General features: G+C 49.8%; 1 protein-coding gene across 1 annotated transcript in view; it reads left to right on the forward strand.

Moving 5' to 3' along the window:
• Positions 1-22,775, forward strand: part of DNAH6 (dynein axonemal heavy chain 6) — a 2,460,712-nt gene that overhangs the window by 1,573,127 nt on the left and 864,810 nt on the right. The window contains exon 50 of the mRNA XM_086961829.1: positions 19,478-19,645. Within this exon, the coding sequence (XP_086817955.1) occupies positions 19,478-19,645 (168 nt within the window). The remainder of the gene's footprint in view (positions 1-19,477; positions 19,646-22,775) is intronic.

Raw genomic sequence — 22,775 nt, forward strand, 5'->3', positions numbered from 1 at the left:
TGCAACTTGGGGAGACTGCTTCAAATTGGTTCTGTGGATCGCTCCTTTTATACAGTTTTTACCCATAGGACAACATGGTACACAAAGGTTTACAACCCGGTTCCCACCATTATCCCCCAGAGGGGTCGCTTTGGTCACTTTGGTACACATAAGGTCCGGGACATAAGTGCGGAAACATTTGGCGGTTCCCAACTGTAAAAACCCATCTTCCCAACATTAGTGCATTCCAATCGGCAGTAAAACAAATCGAAATAGGAACAAAGACAGGTGCAGAGGAAGACGGAGACAGTGGGGAGATCGGAAAGGGCGTAAAAGGGGAGGTATCGGGAAACACGAGATACAGGCATCAAAGGGACGTGCCTAATGAGATGCACGGCTGAGACAATAAGTCCGTGCGGCAAGATGAGCCTCGAGAGGCGCCATCTGCTTTACAGTAGCATCCCCCTCGTCATAAAGACACTTACAAAGAACATGTGTCTTCCGCAAATATCTTGGGAGTCCCAGGGTCGCGAAGCGGACAGCGTCCGTTCGCTGGCTACTTGAGGGCAAGAGACAAAATGGATGCCGTATCTAAGATGGACCCCGTGGGTACAGATGAAAAACCCACATAACAAACGAACGGTTTAAGTTAGCACAGCGAAACTGCGCACACTTACTAAACTCGTCATTTGCGGTTCATAGATACCAGACTCGACCATATTCGTGCGAGTCGAAAACACCACTTACAATTGTCACGGAACCTCAGACGCTCCTTTTGCCCTCATGTAGGCAAGCACTAGTAGGAATCATATTTGATATTCATCAGACCATCGAGATGTTGCTGTAGCATAGCTCTGTCCAACCGAGTCCCCTTGGAAACAGGTGGCTGTCTCATACACGTTGTAGCACAGAGGCCACATAAGGCAGGACCGCACTGCACACAAAGGCAACACGTGAACAGGAACGCCACAACGACTCCGATGATCATCAGAATCTTCCAACCCCAAGTCGACATCAGGCCCCAAAACCACCCAAGTAGCGTCCAATCCCCTACATCCACGTGCATGGATTCGGAGATCTTATGCAACTTCGAGATGGCTTGATAGACAGTCGGAGCATTATCTGGAATGAAAATACAGCAGCTCGAATGGATCACCTTACATACCCCACCTCGATCTGCTAAGATGACATCTAAAACCATACGGTTTTGTAACGTCATGAGCCTATCCGCCTGAAGTTCAGTGGTGATATTACCAAGGGCACTGGCAGTGATATTAGCCGTCGATTCTACCACTCGAGTCAACTGTCTCAGGTTCCTACTATTAACCATAGGTCCCCAAAACGGGAGGAAACCCTTGAAAAAGTCTCCTGCCTCTTGACCGGCAGTATCCTCTTCGCTAATTACGCCTCTCACAACTCTAGTCTTGTGATAATCTGCATCTACAGTAAACGTCGGAGGCAACAAGTTTGCGATGAAACATGAGCCCATGAAGTCAGCGGGCAACCATGCATATGCACGATCATGGCAGATAAAGTATGTACCCTTGGCAGCCAGAAACACAGGGGACGAGACCATCGGCAGCATGTAATTTTCAGTGCAAGCACTCGCTCCAAGTCGGGCTTGCGATCTTCTGCCGCGACCTATGAGACAAAAATTACCAATGTGGGGTACGACCCATATCGGGGGCGAGCTTTTAAGCTGCTTTTCACTGGTGAACACACTATATTCGCCTCTACTTAGGACCCTATAGGCTTGTACCTCTTCTTCAGGAATAAGCGAGGGATCATAGATATCGCTATCTAAATCCTCTATTGCTATCGACAAAGGTTTTTGATACGAGGTAGGACCAGAGTAGGGGGAACGTGGTTCTCGAATGGGGTGGAAACCCAGTGCGCTTCGAAACATTGTCTGAAATGCTCGAGCAGACCCTTGGGAACTATACGGTAACACCAGATATGGAATTCCCTTATCCGTAGTATGTGGCATCAACCCACACACCCAACAATTAGTAGTGTTAACCACTAACTGATGCTGATGAAGGAGCTGAATAAAGGAATTGTTGCGGAATTCTGCACGTCTAGCCTGCTCGTGTTCAGGTAAGATATGAAAAGAATGAGGAGAAGCAGTGGAGGTAAGTTTAGGGTCAGGGGTAGGAGTAGGTGTAGCAGAAGGTAAGAAGTAAAACATCGTGTAATACACCCCACCCGCCAATAATGCAGAAACAGTCAAAAACAATACGAATATTTGGGATATAAAACATTTGGTACGACTGAGTTGCTGCAGCTTGAATCTATGAGCCTGAGCTCCTTCCAAATCCGTCAGCTTCGAAAATGCCATTCCCTATGACCGTCCGCAACGTTTCTTGACGCACTTCGTTCTGTGTAGCAATAGTCAATCCCTAGGAGTTCCCAGGAACCGACGGTCTTTAACCTAGCGTCAAGACCTACTATCCAGAAGGAAGTACGCGCGCGGCCCTACGGCCTTTAATGCACAATAATATATGTATGCAAAAGCAATGTCTCTCAGCTGTGGAAGCAAAAAGTGTAAGGAACGAAGCTCAATGAATATGTACAAAATAATTACAATGGTATGAATGTTCAAACTGATCGTGGAAAACGGGATAATGCAATTATCAAAAGACAGAACAGGATCTTTTATTAGTCTCTGGTGCTAGATCGCAAAAAGTATCGGGTTTTCCCAGGACGTGTCTGTTCATCAAACAAAGGATCCGTTGAAGGGACAGCGTCCTGTTGATCAGCTGAATGTTCTGGTCTTGAGTCCTTTGCTGACGAATGTTCAACAGTGTCTCTCTGCTGCACTGAGGATTCTCCGACGGGTTGTGCGTCGCTGAAAGGTACAAACGCCGACAATCCTTCGGTTTCAGTTTAGGCAATGCCTTTCCTCACCCACGAGTCTGCTGGCAACGGGATGGGGACTTTCTTTGTGTGGGTGGCGTGCACCCAATTCTTCCGCCCCTCAAGACGAACTGCAGTTCTCGTGGCAAGGAGGACCTGGTAGGGTCCGGTGAACCTCGGGTCCAAGTTGTTCTTGCGCGAAAAGTTCCGCGTCACCACCCAATCTCCGGGCTGGAGCTGGTGGCCTGGACCCTCCGTCCGCGTCGGCAATGCTTCGTGAACCTGTTGGTGAATTAACCTCAGTTTAGCAGTCAAGTCATGAAGATAATCGATCAACATTGGATATTCGAGATCACAAAAAATACCTGGCCTAGGAACCCCCCAAACATTCGCAGGACGACCGAACACTATTTCGTAGGGGCTTAGCCCTACTCGGGAGTGTACAGTCGCCCTAGTTGACAGTAATGCTAAGGGTAAAGCGTCAGGCCACGAAAGACCAGTCGTAGCCTGAATCTTTGCTAGTTTTAGTTTAAGGGTGCCGTTATACCCTTCAACCAAACCAGCTGACTGGGGATGATTGGCGCTATGGAATTTCTGATTAATTCCAAGGCCCTTACACACACTCTTCATCACACTACCCACAAACTCACTTCCGTTATCTGACCACACGACTCTAGGCATTCCATACCGAGGAAAATATTCCTTCAGTAGGATTTTCGCAGTAGACAAAGCAGTATTGTCTTTGAGAGGATAGGCCTCGATCCATCGGGAGAATGCGCAAACCACAACTAAGACGTATTTCAGGTTATTGCATCGCTCCATATGGATGAAGTCCAATTGAATCACCTCAAAGGGACATGAAGGGGGAGCAAAACTGCCAGGAGGAGTTGGGGTTCCCTTGCCAGGATTGTACATCATACACACCATACAGTTCTTAACCAAACGTTCAGCACACTTCGTAATACCATCATTCTTCCACACAGGGGACAGCAATTTACAAATACCTTTCGCGCTAATATGTGCTAACCCATGCGCCATTGTCACAACGGCCAGCACATACGCATCCGGTAACATCCATCTTTTCTGATCCGACAAATCAATCCAACAACCATTCGCATCCAACTTTCCCGTACTTTCTTCCCACTTCGTCTTTTCAGTCTCGGTGGCCTCATTCTGAATTGCTTTCACACTCTCGATAGTGTCTTCACACATACTCGATTCTGTAGGCCACCTAACCGAACTCGTCACATACATTCGAGTGCTAAGGTTCCGGGCAGTCTCCTTAGCAGTCTCATCCGCAAACGCATTACCACGACCCACATCATCCGTCACCTTACGATGCGCACTACATTTAACAATCGCCACTTGCTTAGGCAACGTAAGTGCATCCAAAAGATCATTCACAAGCTGGCCATGCTGAATCTTCGTACCATGCGATGTTAGAAAACCTCTCTCTCTCCACAAACGTCCAAAACTATGTGCGACGCCAAATACATATTGGCTGTCGGTAAACACATTCACACGTTTCCCTTTCGCTAACACACACGCTCTAGTAAGAGCAATCAGCTCTGCAGCTTGGGCAGAATTCTGATTTAATCTTGCAGTCTCAACAACAGTATTCAACGTTACAACAGCATAAGCAGTAGTCACATCACCATTCGGCAACTTAAAACATGAACCATCCACATACAGTGTACCATCTGGTTCTTCCAATGGGGTGTTTTTAAGGTCCACTCGACCTTTTGTTTCTTCTTCTGTCCTCAAGTAACAATCATGTTCTGCTACTTCATCTGACTCTGTGCTAATTGGTAACAAAGTTGCCGGGTTCAGAACATTACAACGTTTTATTTGAATGTGGCTTGCCAACAGCGTCAACTCGTACCCAGACAACCTCGCACTCGTTAAGTGCTGAGTTTTCGTACGATTCAAAAGAGTATCGACTGCATGCGGAACCATCACCGTAAGCATATTATCCATGACCAATCCTGCTGATGGAGACCGCGGCTGCCGCTGTTGCTCTCAAACAACTCGCCAATGCTCTAGCTACCGGGTCCAAGGTCGAGGAAAAATATGCACATGGACGTTGCTTACCGCCAAAAGGTTGCGTTAAGACACTCAACGCACAACCTTCTCTCTTGTGAACATATAATGTAAACGGCTTACTATAGTCAGGAGTACCTAACACAGGAGCCGAACACAATGAATCACGCAATTCAGAAAAACTTTTCTGACATTCTTCCGTCCATGGTAAAGGAGTCGAAACATCCTTGCACGTAAGAGCCACCAATGGTTTCGCTAGCAACGAAAAATTTGGAATCCATTGCCTACAGTACGACGTGATACCTATAAAGGCACGCACATCTCTTTGGGTTTGTGGCACAGCCATTCGCGCAATTGCTGCAATTCTCTCTGGGGTCAACCGTCTTCCCTCCTTTGACAATAAGTGACCTAGATAGGTTACTTCTTGACAACAATATTGGAGTTTAGAAGGTGACACCTTGTGATTTAACTCGCAGAGATGTTGCAGCAACGATACCGTAGCAATCTTGCAAATGTCCTGAGTATCTGCAGCTACCAATAGGTCATCGACGTATTGGATTAAGGCCGCATTAGCCGGCAACCTAAACGCATCCAGTTGACCCTTCAAGGCTTGACTGTAAATCGATGGACTTTCACAGTAGCCCTGAGGAGCGCGCTTAAACCGGAAGCTGCGTCCACCAAGAGAGAAACCGAAAAGGTCTCTGCTCTCTTCTGCAATCGGGATGCTGAAGAACGCATTCTTCAAGTCAATCACCGAAAACCACGATGCAGAAGCTGGAATCAGAGTCAGTAGCGCCGTGATGTCAGGCACAACAGGGAATTGAGGAACCACAATTTTATTCACCTCCCGTAAATCGATAACAAAACGATAAACAGGCGGTTTCGAAGGATCTGTACGTTTTAGAATGGGTAGTACAGGACTATTGCACACGTTTCCCCGAGTCTCTTCAATAACATCTTTCTCGATCAAATCATAGATGATCGCTAACAGTGCTCGTTCACCATCAAGGGAGATACGATATTGGGGAATACGTGGCAATCGCACATTAGATTTTAACTGAACAACATATGGTGAGATATCAAGTAGGCCCACATCATTGGGACCTGTTGCCCATAAAGACGCAGGAAGAGAACTCAATTCCGGTGGAAGCTTATCGAGAGACAAGTACATGGGAGAGACAACCCTCTCGCCCAACGTAAGCTTTACACCCGCAGGAGAACAATACAAAGTCGCATACAATCGTTTAAGCAAATCCAGGCCCAAAAGATTTTCACCACAACCCGTGGTTAAAATCAACGGAGCTTCTAGCTCACGAGGCCCAATTTTAAGGGGCAAAGGGCGCGAAACTGGATTGCTAACAGGGGCGCCAGAGAATCCAACGGAAACATTTGTTAAGCCAGACAAAGGTGCGCCAGGGAGTTTCGAATGCTTAATGGAACTTTTCGCTGCACCAGTGTCCAACAGAAAAGGCTCAACGACGCCCGATGTAGCAACTGCGACGTAAGGCCCTCTCTGATCAACCGGAACTGATACCACTCCCTCTCCTTGTCTATGGCTGTCCTAGTAATTACTGTCGTCAGTTCCCTGATCGACGTAATAATCGTCTACATTGTACTGTGCAGATCGTCCTTGCGACGATCCACGTTGATCAAAACAATTATCGGAATTTGATGAGTTATCTGAGCGATCGTTCTGAGCTCCACGACCTCTACCACGTGGTGCCTGCTGCGAACCACCACGACCACCTCTAGATGAGTTACCACTATTACGTTCATTTAAAACAGGACAATTGAATTTAATGTGACCCTCTTGTCTACAATAAGCACATTGATTGTACCCCAACGAGGATCTTTGGGAAGAGGAGTCATTACGAGTTTGGGATCGGTTCGATTGCGGCTGCGATCTATTTTGTTGCGAAGTATTCTGATTCGAACGTGGAGGATACGCTTGCTGAAGCAACACTTTAGTTTTAAGCTCTTTCGTCTTTTTATCAGCACGGTCGCTCTCTTCTTTCTCCCTATTCTCATAATATTGTGCCGTAGCCAATATCTGAGCTGAAGTAGAAACGGCCCATGCACTTTCCGAATTCTTTAATTTATTGCTCAAATCGGGCAATAAGTTCGAAACAAATTTATCCACGAACAACCTCTGACCACCCTCAGTGCTCATATCCTGACCACTATGATCGATGAATGCCTCCTCGAACCTCGTAAAGAAGTCGGAAACACTCTCGTCCTTCTTTTGCTTACAAGCTGACAATTTGTCCCAGTTCACCCTCATAGCTGGCATAAGAGTTTTCATTAGCGTTATAATTCTTTGAGGAAGGTCAACAATCAGCTGGTCAGGTTTAGCAGCAGCCGTTTGTCCGGCATCTGCCGCTACAATGGCAGCCCAAGCACCACCTAATTCATTCGGATGGTTTTCATGACGAATCTTAGCCCATACCGGTTGCGGTACGACATTGTCGAACAACATATCGATATCGGCAAGATTCATTACCGTAGCATCTACGAGCTGCGATAATTCTTTGTAATACCCTGTAGGATTCTTGCGTGGGTCAGGCAAAGATTGCTTCACCTGCAATACTTCCGAGCGCTTCCATGGGAGATGTATCCATACTCTCTGGAAGAAAGGCAAAATCGGGGGGTTTGCTGCAGGGTTACCAGGCATCCATACTGGTGGAACTTCTCGCATAGGAAATTGACCAGACTCATCTGGCTGTCTTTCAATATCCTCAACAAACAAGGCTTGAGGTATAGGAGTGGGACGAAAAGATAGCAACCGTTCAACGGCTCGTCGAACGTTGGTATCCACTATCAGTCCAGCCGAAAACTGAAGCTGTAAATCAGACAACGCGGTCAGCACCTCGTCAGGTGCGTCGGCCGATATCTGATCACGAAGGACCTTGCACATTTCCTCGAACACAAATCTCTGGGTTGGTATATTGAACTGACAAAACGTGTCGAGTACGATACGAGGTGGATTTCTAAGGGGGTGCGTCATCCAACCCATCGCCATATTATATAGCGAAGCACGTTCCCTATTACCAGGAAGCTGACTACGTCTCTGAGGACCATCTGAACCAGCGGACCCAAGAACAGGTCCGAGCGAATGAAAGAAGCTAGCCGCAAGAGGAGAATTACGACTACGAGTAGAGGGAGAAGTATAGGACACAGGACTAACAAGTGAAGGAGTGGAAACAGAAACGGTAGCAGGGGTTAACAGAACAGGAGCAGTAGCGTGAGCAGGAGTATGTGGAAGCGGAGGAGCAGTAGGAATAGCAACAGACGAAGGAGCAGGAACAGTCGGAAGAACGGGTGCAGGTTGAGGAACAGGCAAAGGAAGAATAGGTGCAGGAACAGGTACAGGGGGAATTACAGGGGCTGTGGTACCCTGTACGTACGGAGGTGGCGACTTCATTAGATAAGACATTAAAGGATCCTCAACTGACTCATCCTTCTTTTCCGGCTCCGTAGGCAAAGCGGGATAGCACTTATCTATAGTCATACGCTGTAATCTGTCAAACACTTCCTTTTCCCTAACCTCCTTATCATGCTGAAACTGTTCTGCTTTCTTTACAATGGTACCAGCACTATCTCTCTGATTTCGCTTAGTCTGTCTGATTTCTTTCTGTCGGGCTTCTTTACGCCACAACCGAAAGGCATCAAACATGGCCGGCCTTGACTTTTTCGCGAACAATTTAACCTCTAGATTATCTAAGATCGGGGCCTCGAAGCTACCATGTGGTGGCCAACGAAGGTCACCATCTTTCTTCGTGTATTTGATCCAGTATTCATTAAAAGTTATCGGGCCTAGCCCATGTTTACTGTACAGTTCATAAGTCGGAGTTCCAACCGGAGGTATCGGACACGAGTCCTCCAGTCGGGAATCCACACCACAGGGTCTGAAGCAACTGAACAAAGTACTACGACCAGGCATCTCGCACACTAGCCGAGTTTCACAAACTTCAAGGGTTACGGGATTTACCAAGTCCCAGCAAAGAACAAAAACCCTCGGTTTTTGGCGGCTGCAGTCGTCAAATAACACAACAAAGTACGCTAGCAAAGTGTCACCGACAAAAACACTCACACAGCGTCAACAACAACAACACTCGCTAAAGTGTCAACAACCAAGAACTCTGGGAGCGACCCACAAATACTTAACTCAAAGATCGATGGCGTCTCCAGGAAGGCCCGTCAATCGTCTCGCTATACCAAGGTCTACGCCAGGCGCCAAAACAGGTCTACAGTCAGGGCAGCAGTCCGTCGCAGCCGTCAGGAGGCGGGAATCTTCGCGGGAAAAGTCTTCGGGCCACTTGTTTCGACAACAGGATCGATGAAGCGGAGTGCACTTTCCCTCGGAGATTTCACACGAAGTTCCTCACGATCGTCGGGCTTGGACCGGTACCACTGATGCAGCCCCACGTTGGGCGCCAACTGAAGGACTGGGTTCTTTAAGACCCAGCGGTGCCAGGGCACAACACCTGAAACCTTCGTGGGTAACCTGCTCCGACGTACGAATGACAGAGACACGGGACACTTCCTTCGGCGTCAAAGATTCAAGGTTTATTTACTGCAGGGAACACAGAAGTCACGACAAGTACAACACGTGCAACTTGGGGAGACTGCTTCAAATTGGTTCTGTGGATCGCTCCTTTTATACAGTTTTTACCCATAGGACAACATGGTACACAAAGGTTTACAACCCGGTTCCCACCATTATCCCCCAGAGGGGTCGCTTTGGTCACTTTGGTACACATAAGGTCCGGGACATAAGTGCGGAAACATTTGGCGGTTCCCAACTGTAAAAACCCATCTTCCCAACATTAGTGCATTCCAATCGGCAGTAAAACAAATCGAAATAGGAACAAAGACAGGTGCAGAGGAAGACGGAGACAGTGGGGAGATCGGAAAGGGCGTAAAAGGGGAGGTATCGGGAAACACGAGATACAGGCATCAAAGGGACGTGCCTAATGAGATGCACGGCTGAGACAATAAGTCCGTGCGGCAAGATGAGCCTCGAGAGGCGCCATCTGCTTTACAGTAGCATCCCCCTCGTCATAAAGACACTTACAAAGAACATGTGTCTTCCGCAAATATCTTGGGAGTCCCAGGGTCGCGAAGCGGACAGCGTCCGTTCGCTGGCTACTTGAGGGCAAGAGACAAAATGGATGCCGTATCTAAGATGGACCCCATGGGTACAGATGAAAAACCCACATAACAAACGAACGGTTCAAGTTAGCACAGCGAAACTACGCACACTTACTAAACTCGTCATTTGCGGTTCATAGATACCAGACTCGACCATATTCGTGCGAGTCGAAAACACCACTTACAATTGTCACGGAACCTCACCCTTCCTTCATCAACCCCCAGTGCCCATCAAACGCGGCACGCCTTGACTCTTTCCCTCTCTTGACTGAGGAAGCCTTTCTCTCCCTTCTCCCTTTAATTAAATCAGGCTCACCTCTAGACCCCTGCCCTGCCCACATCCTGAGGCACGTTTACTCGGTCTGTGCGCAGCCTCCTCTTAAATTTCTCAATAGCTCACTGTCCCAGGGCACTGTCACTCTACCTCTAAAATCGGCCATCATTGTCCCTATCCTCAAAAAACCGGGCGCCGATCCCTCCGCTCTCGTTAACTATCGCCCCATCTCATTGCTGCCCTTCCTAGGGAAGGTCCTGGAGCGCCATGTCACCAGAGCTCTTAGCACCTTTGTGGAGGAAAATGGAGTACTAGCCGGGTTTCGCCCCGCACACTCCACGGAGTCCGTAGTGTTATCGGTCCTTGACAACCTCAGAGAAGGCATGGACACTAACCACCCCCAGGCCCTGGTACTCCTCGACCTCTCCGCCGCTTTTGACACGGTTGATCACTCCATCTTACTCTCTCGTGTCGGAGCGGCGGGGGTCGGTGGCTCAGCTTTGGTCTGGCTGTCCTCCTTCCTGACGGACCGCACCCAGGCTGTCCGCTTGGGCAACTACTCGGCGGACTTCCGGAAGGTACAATGCGGGGTCCCCCAGGGTTCTTCCCTCTCTCCCCTTTTATTTAATTTGTACATTGCCCCTCTCATCTTTGCTCTTCAGCAAATGGAGGTCTCCGTCTACAATTACGCAGATGACCTCCAGCTTATCTTCACCTTGTCCCCCTCCCCTGAGTCCATGGCGAATTTCCAGTCTATTATGATCTTTATACGGGACTGGATGAATTACAACCACCTGAAGTTAAACCCAGACAAAACTGAGTTGGTTCTGACAGGTGGTTGCTCCAGTCCCTGAACCCCGCTTTTCTGGCCCCCTTCGCTAGGTCCCCCCCCTTCTCCCTCTTCCTCCGTGAAAACTCTAGGGATCAAACTGAACGACCAACTCACTCTGCACTCCCAGGTCAGCTCTGTGGTTTCTACCTCCTTCCTTTCACTACGCACTATCCGCAAAGTCTCCCGTTTCTTTTCTTTTTCTGCCCTGAAACTCATTCTCCTGGCGATGGTAATCTCCCGCCTAGACTATGGCAACGCTCTATACTGCGGTATGCCCGCCTACAGCATGAGCCGATTACAACTGGTCCAAAACCAGGCTGCCCGCCTGGTTCACAATCTGGCCAAATTCCACCATGTCTCTCCACTCTTGAAGTCCCTGCACTGGCTCCCTATTCGAGAACGAGTTCAGTTCAAGATCGGATGTATCACCTTTCAAGCCCGGGCTGGCGTAGCCCCTGCGTTCATCTCCTCGGAAATCAAGGCCTACACCCCCGTCAGGGAATTACGCTCATCCTCCCAACAATTGCTGACTGTTCCCCGCTTTAGGCGTAAAAAGTGGGGGGGCACAACATTTTCCACACTTGCCCCTGTGTTTTGGAACTCTCTCCCCGCCCGCCTTAGATCTTCCACTCACTACCCGCACTTCCGCAAGGCGCTCAAAACCTTGCTTTTCTCACAGGCCTTCCCATCATAATTGTCCTATTCTTCCCTTCCTCCCCGACCCTCCTGCCCTCTTGGGCCCAGTACTTCATAGTGCCATGAAACCGCCAGGTGTACGTGCGCTCTACAAATATTTTAAACTCAAACTCTTGTGAGCGGAATGTAGACAGTGATTGTCTTAAAGAGCTTGCAGTTGGGCGACCTCTTTTGGTAATTTATGCTTATTTGATGACTTGCCTAGCGATCTGTTGTTGAATCCCCCAGCTATGATTGGATTGTGATATGGATATTTGACAAGGCCACCAACGAGGTCTGCCAGGTCATCTGGGGATGGATTTTGTGGTGCAATAAAGGGTTGACGTAGCAGTTAACTAGAAGCAGTTGAAGCAACTGATTTTTGTTGTTAATTCCATTGATAAGTAGAGCTTGTATTCCAGGTGAAGAAATTGGGATTACTTTGGGCATGTTTGATGGAAATGGAGAGACCCCCGGTCGGTCGCCAAAATATGTTACAACTGTTGGCCGGGGTGTTTATTTTAAAGTACCCTGATAGTATTGTAGCATCCCTTGCCCAGGTCTCCTGCAGGCAAATGATGTCGCTATTGTGGAGGTACTCTAGTCATGAGTTTGCCTTAGTGAGTTTCTGAATACCTGCGACGTTCCAGGAAATGATGCTTAGATATGTATTTGGGCCATTCGGGGAGCAGCTGAAGTTGAGTCTAGACCACTTGGGTGTGCCATTGGAAAAGATGGTTGCCTGGCAGGGCCAGGTATCCGAGATGGTGGCGAATTCCAGTTTTGCCAGCGAGAACTGTCCTTTGTGATTCTCAAGGCGTGTTGGTGGAGCTTATCAGAGAGGTGGTTGCCTGTGCTAAAGCCATCAGCGCCTTTTAGGATGGAGTAAGCCACTGGCTTTTGGGCTTCGGAAGTTAGGACATGGGAGTATCTGTCTTGTGGCCGGTGCTTAGTTGCAGTCCCCCAGTTGATTGGCTTCTTGTAGCATTGCTGTCTGGTGTGACTGCTGAAACAGCTGAACCAGGGTAGACTCGCCATGGGTATCCCCTGGGGGAAACAACTTTAACCACGCAGCCTAAAGTATGCATGGCTAAACCACACAGGCTGTACCACGTATATCTAAACCACATATATGCCTTTAACACGCATACGCCTGGTTTAAATGTCAGTGGTTGTTAGCGGTCTAGACTCTGAACAGAGGGTCTGTGGTGTTGCAGACTGGGCTGAGGGTTGGAGGTGACTTCCTGCCCAGATGAGGATTGGCTTGGTAAGTACAATTGTTCTATTTGGGAGTATTGGGATCAGGGAACCTTTTAGGGTTTTAGAGCTTAGGACGAGTAGTCAGGGTACTTTTCATGGCTAGGGGGACAGTTTTAGGGCTTCATGACTGGGGACAGGATATTTTTTACGGCTGGGGGATGGTTTTAGTGCTTAGGGCAGGGAGCTGGGGTGTTTTTTAAGTCTGGTGTCAAGGTTGTAGGGCTCAGGGCGGGTGGGTCGGGTCGATTTGAAGGCTAGGGTGACGGTTTTAGGGCTCAGGGTGGGGGCTAGGGTGTTTTTTAGGTCTGGGGTCAAGGTTTTAGGGCTCATGGCAGGGAGTGTCAGGGTCAATTTTAAGGCTGGGGGACGGTTTTAGGAATCAGGGTGGGGGCTAAGGTGTTTTTTAGGTCTGTGGTCAAGGATTTTTGGCTCACGGCACAGGGGGGCTGGGGTGTTTTAGGGCTGGGGTGGAGTTTGTTTTTAGGGCTGGGTTCAGGGTAGAACTCGGGGCAGGAGTATGGTGAGACTGGATCCGGAAAACTTTTTGCCACAGCATCCCTGCGCGCCGGTTGGACGGCACCACGTGACTCCGCCCTGACATCGTCCGCATTCGTGACGTTAGCGAGGATACATAAATCCCACCCGGCGCGCCTACTTCAGTTTTTACTCTTTTCCGCGTGCAACGCGGATGCGGGTTGTGTCCTGGCCTGTTTTCAGGCCTTCTATCCCTTTTCACGCATTGGCGTTCAGTGGAACAGTGTGCGAATGCCTTCGGGCTTCAAGACGTGTACTTCCTGTGCACGTCCCATGACGGCGACGGACCATCACCCGATTTGCATGTGGTGCCTGGTGAGTACCACGACTCAGAGAGTTGCGACGCCTGCCAGCACCTTAAGCCAAAATCACAGCGGGAGCACCGGATGAAGTTGCTGTCGGCGAGCTTGTCCAGGTCGGTGTCGTCCCAGCGTCCGTCTCCTCCCTCGGAGGCAAGGAGCCGCTGGTTTCATCTGCAACATCGTCTTTCGCCATGGCCCCTTGGGCATAGCTCACCGCCTGGTAGGTCCTTGAGTTTGTCTCAGAGACCCTGTCCTCCTTCCATGGCGGGCGCCGCCTCCCCCCAGGACACGCGCCCCCGCCTGTTGCCTCCCCACCCGCTGTTTCCTGGTGCAGAGGCCACTAGGGCCAAAATGACAGCCTACTCTGCGGCTCTGCAGGCTTCTTTGGCCCTTCCTCCACCTCCTGAGGCGTCCGCGGATCCCTTGCCTCAGGCAGGGACTTCCGCGGAGTCGCCGGCGGCTCCGGCCCCGGCGCCGAAGGTTTAGGCTTCAGGTCATCGGAGGGTGGTGTGGTCGAGGTGTGGCCCTTTGGGGCTCCCCTCTTCGGCGCCTGGCGTTCCTGCCTTGCCGCAAATCCCTACGGGGCTCCCTGTGGTGTCGCAGGAGATCACTGGGACTCCGTGCTTTGCCTCGAGTCCCCTTCAGTCGTCTGGTCAGGCGGCTGCCTCGCCAGAGGTCAAGCCTTCTTCCCCGGCTCCGGTGGAGTTGCGGGTGGAGGCTGGGACCTGGAGCACTTTCCCGAGTCACTCTCGGTCCTCGACGCGGGCGGCTGCCCTATATGAGGCCGGGTCAGCCCCTTTTCGGCATCGCTCCCTCGCTGTTCTGGCGTCGACCCTGCCCCATTCTCCTGGAGTGGAGAAAAAAGGGGGGGTTTGGCTCAATGGGATAGAGGGTAGGTTGAGCCACGTAATCTTCTCAAACCATACCGTCTCATTGATGTGCCCTTTAAAAATGTAAAACAATTTGGGACCCAAGGCCCACAAAGACAACATTAACGCCACGAAAATCATTTTGTGCAAGAGTGACTTCCACAGCTTAGACGACGCTTTAAAGGTCAACGCGCTCCCTGTTTTTTCAAATAAAAAAGTCTCCAAGGATTCGATTTATCATGCCCTGATGAGAGTCCTGCGATTCAGACAGTGGGACTCGAAACGCGTGGCATTTATCCATCTAAAGACATTTAATGTCAGATGCAGCTGATGGCTACACGTCAGCTTTTGTCCTGTATCAAAAAATCAATTTGAGACTCCAACAGGATCTAGGGCAGCAGCCTAAAAACTCCCTCTGTTCGCCCTATATAAACTATACGCATGATTGAAAAAATTATTTTTGTTCACTGTTTTGGTAATTTTTTCTACATGTATATTTGTGATTTAGAAACACAATTTTTTGTATAATTATATGTTCATGTTTTTTCACTGTACAGAATATTAATTTGTTGTATAGTATGTTGAAAAATGTATGGCAATACGTGAAGTTGACGACGTTTTTGCTCTGCCTTTAAAATGTTTCTGAGATATGACTAAAAAGAAAAATAACACAAAAATAATTGTTGGGATTTACTAATAAATTATGTTTATCCTTTTTCAAAAATCGGTTGCTTAAATTCATGTTAGAGGTCTAGGTAAAACCCCCTTGTTTGAGAACCATTCTCCTGGAGAGCACGTGGTGGCAGAAGTCGACCTGGTGCCATGACCACCCATTCCATCGCGGGTCGACGTCGATCAGGCGCCGATGGCGGACTCCATGGAGCCTGAGGCCCCTTCTTCTCCAGAGGTCTGTCATCTGTTGGTGTCTTCCTCCCCGGAGACAGGGCGCCGTATTGTTGCCTTTTCACCGCCATCTTCCAGGGAAGGCTCCTTGCTGTCCCCGCGGCCTAAATCCTCGTACACTTCTTTTCGTGGCTCGCGGCTGGCTTTTCCACCGGCCTCTCAGTCTTCCCCTGAGGCCCCTCAGGTTCCCTATTCATCTGTGGAGCCTCCTCTATTCCAGGGCTGGGCGCTCCCCCCCAGGACTTGGGGATGGGTGGCTCAGTCTGCAGCCATCACTGACAGAGGAATTACTTTCTCCTCCGCGGCGCCCTACTGAGGCCAGTGTTGCCTTGGTTTGGGCTATTTCTACAGCTACTAGTATTCTGAAGATTGGTGAACCTGTCACTTCATTTCCTACAGAAAACCTTTTGGAAGTTCTCCACCAGGGCTCTGGTGGATGGGAGTTGTTCCTTCCATTTGAAGCGTCACTTCTGCCAGGGCTGCCATGAGGGTGCTTAACACTTTGTGTGTGTTGACCAGGGCTACTTCTAGCCTGTGGGACTATGTGGAGTCTCTTTTTTCTCATGTCTCCCATGAGGGTGCCTGTGCTGATCTGTGGTGCCATGTGTTGGATGGTAGGAAGTTGGCTGCGTTTATTCTTCGTGCGGCCTTGGATGTTGCCGATGCTCTTGGCCGTGCTATGGCCACTTCTGTGGCTCTCCTTCGCCATGCTTGGCTATGTGATGCTGTTTTTCCAGAAAAGTTTAGAGTGCGTCTGGTTGACCTGCCTTTTGACCGGGTCCTTCTGTTTAATACTCATGCAGACTCTGCCATTCAGAGTCTTTTTGCGGGGCTCCGTCCTCCTCCTCCTTCTCCTCAGTGGGTTGGTTTGTTGATCCTCCGGGGCTCGGTGAGAGGCGTTATCCCACTTTGCTTCTGGTATTTGGTTTTGCCCTTTGTCTGCCGTTTGGTCTGGTCCTCTGTCTGGTGTTTCTGAGGGGATAATTTCTTGTGTTGATGGCCTGGTCTGTCCTACTTGTTTCTCCTCTTGTATTCTAGCGGATCGCACTTCTTCATGGTTCTATTCTGTCCGGAGCGGTCCCCTTTAAGGGGTCGTTCAGGATTTTTCCGGCCTTGCCCTTGTTCTGAGCCCGACGTGGTCTGAGCGTTTAATTTGAGGCGCTTGTCAGCGGCTGGCTGCACCCGCCTGCTCTTCTGTTCTGTGGCCAGGGGCCTTGGCATGGGCCCTGGCGACCCTGCTTCTTGTTCTGCAGGAATCTTGTGAGATTACTTTCCTCTTCTCCTGCCTGCCTTTATTGCTGAGGCACCGTTCTGTCTTGTCTGTTGACTTCAAGCTGTGATAGGCTCGGCTGCCCTCTTCACTGGGTGTGTTTCCCTGTGAAGGGCTTTGCCTGCATTTCTGCCTCTTCTCCTTGGAGTCTGTGGGTGGCTCTTCTTCCTTGGTACTCCTCTGGTGGAGATCCCTGGTTTCTTGGTTAGGCTTGGGGTGCAATTGCCTCCTTTCGCCTTGTCCTTGCTTCCTCCTGCTGGATGAGGGTTGGGCCGCCTCTTTTTGTTGTCATCACGCACCCTCCAGGGGCCGGTGTTCTTTAGTGGTGACGAGGTTCTCTTCTGCCTGGGGGGGCTGGGCTATTCTTCCTGTCCCTGTGACTCATCCCATATTGGGGCCCTGCTTCATCCAGGCTGGAGAGGTCCTCTCGCAGACCCTCATCCCTCTTGGGTATGGCTAGGGTATCTATTCTATGTCAAGGAATCTGCGGCTAGTAGTCTCTATCAGATGTACGATTTACTTACCTTCGGTAATGATGCATCTGGTAGAGACGATTCTAGCCGCAGATTCCTTCATGACCCGCCCTTCCTCCCCATTCTGCGAGGACCCTTCTTTGGTCTTCTGCACTCGCCTGCCTCCAGGTGGTTGTTTTCTGCGAGTGCCTTTTCTTACTCCCTCCGTAGGGCGATGCTAGTCTTATTGTTTGCTCCATTTCTTCCCGTCTGGTGCTTGGTTGATGATTTCGGGGGTGCTTCTGCGCCCCTGTACCCTGTTCTCCAGTGTGAGGTCTGCTTGTGCTCTTCTTCCTCTCGTTGCTTGCACTTCTGGCCCCTTTGCAGTTCTGAGGGTTGAGGTCCCTTGGCCGGGTCTCAACCCTTAGCTCTTTCAGGAGATGTCGCTCCCTGTGGATGTTGTCTGGTGGTGAATTGTCATTCCTCTTCCGTTCTAGTCTTGATGCCCTTCTCGGTTCTGTGCTGTGGTTGCAGATTTTTCATTTGCTGTGCAATTTTTCACATGCTTTCTGCCCCCTGGGAGGCTGTCATATTTGTTTGCAGGCTTGCTTGCAGTAGCTGTGCTCTGTTCTTTTCTTCCATGACTTTTGGTGCCATAGTGCCTGGCACTATTCTGGATGGTGCGGTTCCACACCATTGGTTTCTTTCCTTTCTATTAGCTGATTTTTTCACACACTGTTCCAGTATTCTCACAGTTTTTGTTGTGATGGCTCTGCGTTGTGGCGCAGAAAAGTTCTCAGAAGAAAACTGATGTAGGCGCGCTGGGGTGGGACTTATGTATCCTCGCTAATGTCACAAACGCGGACGACAGTGCGGAGTCACATGGTGCCATCCCCCCGGTGCGCAAGGATGCTGCGGCAAAAAGTTTTCCGGACCCAGTCTCATGCCTGGGGATAATTCTATGTTAAGGAATCTGCGGCTAGAATCGTCTCTACCAGATACATCGTTACCAAAGGTAAGTAACTCGTACATTAGGACTCAGGGCAGGGGCTAGGGCAGAACCTTAACCACACACATGCCTTTTCCAATTATGCCGTTACAACTAAATTTGTTGTAAAGGCATGCGTGGTTAAGATGTGGTTGTTGTTAAGACCGCATTGATTAGGCATGCGTGGTTGGGGATTACGTGTTTTTGACATATAACCATCCCCTGGTAGACACTGGAATTTGACCCTGGCGAGTTCCGCAATCTTATGTGGACCTAGAAAGGAATGTGTGTCATAAGGCTCCTGTTCAAAATGTCATGGTGACCTTTGATGTTGTATCATGGTGTGAAGACCATCTCGATGGTTCCATGCTCTGACTTCAGAGGGCTACTGCTCTGTGAGTTGGTAACATGGATAAGGCCATTCGCGACCACTGAGCCTCGGAGGTTTGGAAGCGGTCCATGTGCTACAGTGCTAGAGGGTATCTCTGGAGGTTTGGATTTTGGAGACCCCAGCTGAGTCTTTCCCCATTGTGGGTACTGTGTTCTGCATTCAGGGAAGCTTGCATGCAGGCATCCGTCTTACCCCTTCTATTTGGTGATGTAGTTGTCTCTCTCTCTCTCTCTTCTCTCTCTCTCCTCTCTCTCTCTCCTCTCTCTCTCTCCTCTCTCTCCTCTCTCTCTCTCTCTCTCTCTCTCTCTCTCTCTCTCTCTCTCTCTCTCTCCTTTCCTTTGCTATGCTTTGCTCCGCTCCATCCTCCCCGTGACCGGGATAACAATCGAGCCAATGCCCAGGTGCACACAGCCTCATGACTCAAGAAGACTTCTTCGAAGAAAAACAACTTGCACATATCCAGGCCCAACACTAGATGACCGGAGTATGCCCAGTGTGTGAATGTACAGCACTTCATGCCACAAACAGATGCTTACAGGGTAAATAACATTTTCTGTGTCGAATGCATATTATTCTCATACACAGGAAAAATGAAATCCCTAACTGTGAATCTCTGATTTATTTGACAAAGTACTGTCAGGTGCTACTTGTTTTAACAGTGAAAAGCATTGTTTAATCATCGAGTGTCTGTTCTATCACAGTCCCGAGATCGTGTGAAGAATGGCCTGAACAAGCTCTTGGAGACAAATGTTCTAGTTGACAAGATGAAATTAGAGCTTTCAGCTCTCGAGCCAGTCCTGCAACGAAAATCTGTTGATGTGGATGCCCTGATGGAAAAATTGTCTGTGGATCAAGAAAATGCTGACCAGGTACATAATTCCTTTTGTAACAATGGTGTTATTAATAACTTTGTATGTTTCTCATACACTGTGAGTACATCTTCAAAAGAAATGTTTGGTGGAGAAGGTTTTTGGGTGACATGAGGGAAATAAGAAGAAAAAATTAATTGAATGTTTTCTGTATGTATAGTCAGTAAAGGCAGAGGTTAAATAAGAAAATATTTCTGATAGATACATCTGCCGTGTGGATTCCTCACCTTGTGAATATCCCCCTTGCGCCAGCAACATTCGGAAATTCTTTTTTCGTAGCCTCGCGCCGACGTGGATAGGACGTCACAGAGACACGGCTGCGCTCGCGACTCGCTGACGTCACCGACGCCTATAACAGGCCCACGCCGGCGTGATGACATCAGTTCCCTTTTTTCCGCGTCGTCGACGCTAACGGTTATCGGGAATCTCTGTAGCCTACTGGTACATTGTTGCCATTTTGTTGGTTAATTCTGCTTCTCTGTATCCTGTTTCTTCGAAAATGTCATCTAAGAAGACCGGCTTCAAGCCCTGCAGGGAGTGCAGTAAAATGATGTCCATTACCGACCCCCATGAAGACTGCATCTGGTGCTTAAGTTCCGACCATGATGTGGAGGATTGTTCTTCATGTCGGAAGATGAATCCGAAGGCCCTGAGGGAGAGAGAAGCCAAACTTCTGGTTGCGAAGGTGAAAGCTGGAAAGGAGAAGTCGTCGAGGTCTCGTTCTCGAAGGGCGAGGTCGAAGTCCAGGGCGAGGTCGAGATCTGCTTCTCGAGAGAGGTCATCTTCGAAGTCGGCGTCGGATCATGTTTCGAAGTCGAAGAAAAAGCACAAGAAGAGGAGACATGAGTCCCGACGTCGGTCTGGTAAGGAGTCCGGCTCGAGGTCGAGGTCACCGAAGAAGGTACGTTCGAAGGTGGTTACCCTCGAAGTCTCCGAGCATGAAGGTGAGGCCTCGCCTTCTGAGTCGCGTGGGCGATCTCCATCTCCGGCTCCGAAAGCTTCTCCGGTTCCGAGTCCGTCTCCGGCGCCGTCCCCGGCCCGTGAAGAGGAAGAGGCCCGGGAGGATGTGGATTCCGCGCCTGTCGAAGAGCCGAATCCGATCCCTCTTCAGGACCGGCCTGATGGTTTTCAGCCGCCCTTTCCTGCTCCAGGCCAGGACCCTTCTGCGTTTCTTAACGCAATGTATGGTGTCTTCTCAAGGGCATGGTACCCCTCTGGTGCGCCTTCGGGTCCCACGGGTCCATTGGCATTCAGCCTGGGAGTTCCTCACTCCTATCCTCCGGCTCCGTTTATGCCCTACATGCCGGCTCCGACGCCGCATTGGCATTTCCCGGCTCCGCCGAAGTCGTCGACGCCGATTCCGGCGTCGCCTGCTCCTGATCATCCTCGAGGGCATTCTTCTGTGCCGTCGGTTTCGATACCGGCGTCGGCCCCGAATCCGTCGAAGCCGCTGGTGGACCCGGCTGCGAGGCGTGTTAAGGAGAGATCCAGAAGAGAAGCACAACGCCTTCTGGAGGAGCAGAGTTATATGGGCTCTCAGTCTGACGTGGAAGAAGGTGAACTAGAGGAGAGCTGTTTTGAGGAATTGGCGGATTCTGGGACCCTTGATTTCTCTCCAGAGTGGGAGTTGCCCTCAGGCTCAGGTGCTCCATCTAAGGATATCCAGCCTTACCATCTGGTTATGAGAAAAGCTGCTGAGCTTCTTCAATTGACTCTGCCTACAGTGGAGTTCAAGTCTAACCTCCTCACAGAAGTCTTGCATTCTCCAAATTAGGTGGTTGAGCCTTTACTTCCATTCAATGATGCCTTGACTGATCCTATTATGGAAGTTTGGAAGAAACCTTTGTCTGCTCCTGCGGTATCAAAGAGTGTTGCAAGGAGGTACAGGGCTGCCCCTGAGGACCCGGCTTTTCTCTCTTCACATCCTTCGCCGGAGAGCCTGGTCATTCAGGCTGCCTGTTCAAAGAAGAGTCTTAGTGCCTTTCCGCAGGTTCCTTGTGAGAAGGAGGCAAAGAAACAGGACCAGGTGGCAAAAAAGACCTTTTCATCGGCTAGTATGGCCTTAAAGTCAACTAATGCCACATGCCTAATGGGGAGGTATGTTCATGCCCTGATGGACTCCTTACGTATCCTGGCCCCTAAAATTCCTGACGCAAACCGAAAGGATTTTGAGGAGGTGATTAATGACACTCAGGCGGCTGCCCGCCAGGTAATTCAAAGTGGTCTGGACACTGCTGACTCTGTGGCTTGTATTATGGGCACTGCTGTTGCGACAAGGAGATCTGCCTGGTTGAAGTCATCGGACTTTTCGGCTGATGTTCAGGCGACTCTGCTTGATCTCCCTTTTGATGGCTCAGGTCTCTTTGGGAAAAAGGCGTATACTGCTCTTGAGCGGTTCAAGGATTGCAGGGCAACAGCGAAGTCCTTGGGCCTCCAGATCAGGGGCGCTTCTTCCGGCAGAAGGTTCAGGGGCTTTGGTCGCTCCTTTCAGAATTTCCGGCAAGGCCAACAGCAGCAGCAGCAGCAGCAGCAAAATTCTATGTACAGATCGTACAGGAGAAAACAAAGAGCGCGTCCTCGTGGACGTCAGCCCTCCTCTTCCTCCACCTCTTCCAACCCCCTGCCGCAGAAAAGCAGCCCTAGATCCGCTATTCAGGATCATGTGGGTCCGGTTGGGGGTCGGCTTACCCATTTTCTACAGGATTGGGAATCGGTTACGTCAGATCTTTGGGTTCTCAATCTTGTAGAAAATGGGTATGCCCTTCCCTTTCGGGAATTCCCCCCTGTTTACCCTCCTTGTCAAGGTTTTTGCACCCAGGAACATCTGTCTCTTCTGCAGGAGGAGGTTCTAACTCTGTTACGAAAGGGTGCGATAGAGGTTGTCCCAGAGCAGGAAAGGGGTCAGGGATGCTACTCCCGGTATTTCCTGATCCCCAAGAAGGATGGCAGGCTTCGTCCTATCCTGGACCTCAGGATCTTGAATCTCTATCTGAAGCAGGAGAAATTCAAGATGCTCACCCTTGTTCAGGTTCTTCAAGCGTTGATGGAAGGAGACTGGATGGTGTCGCTCGACTTGCAGGATGCGTATTTCGACATCCCAATCCTGAAGTCGCACAGGAAGTATCTCCGT

Source organism: Lissotriton vulgaris, chromosome 3_1 (genome assembly GCF_964263255.1).
Source record: "Lissotriton vulgaris chromosome 3_1, aLisVul1.2, whole genome shotgun sequence".
NCBI lineage: Eukaryota > Metazoa > Chordata > Amphibia > Caudata > Salamandridae > Lissotriton > Lissotriton vulgaris.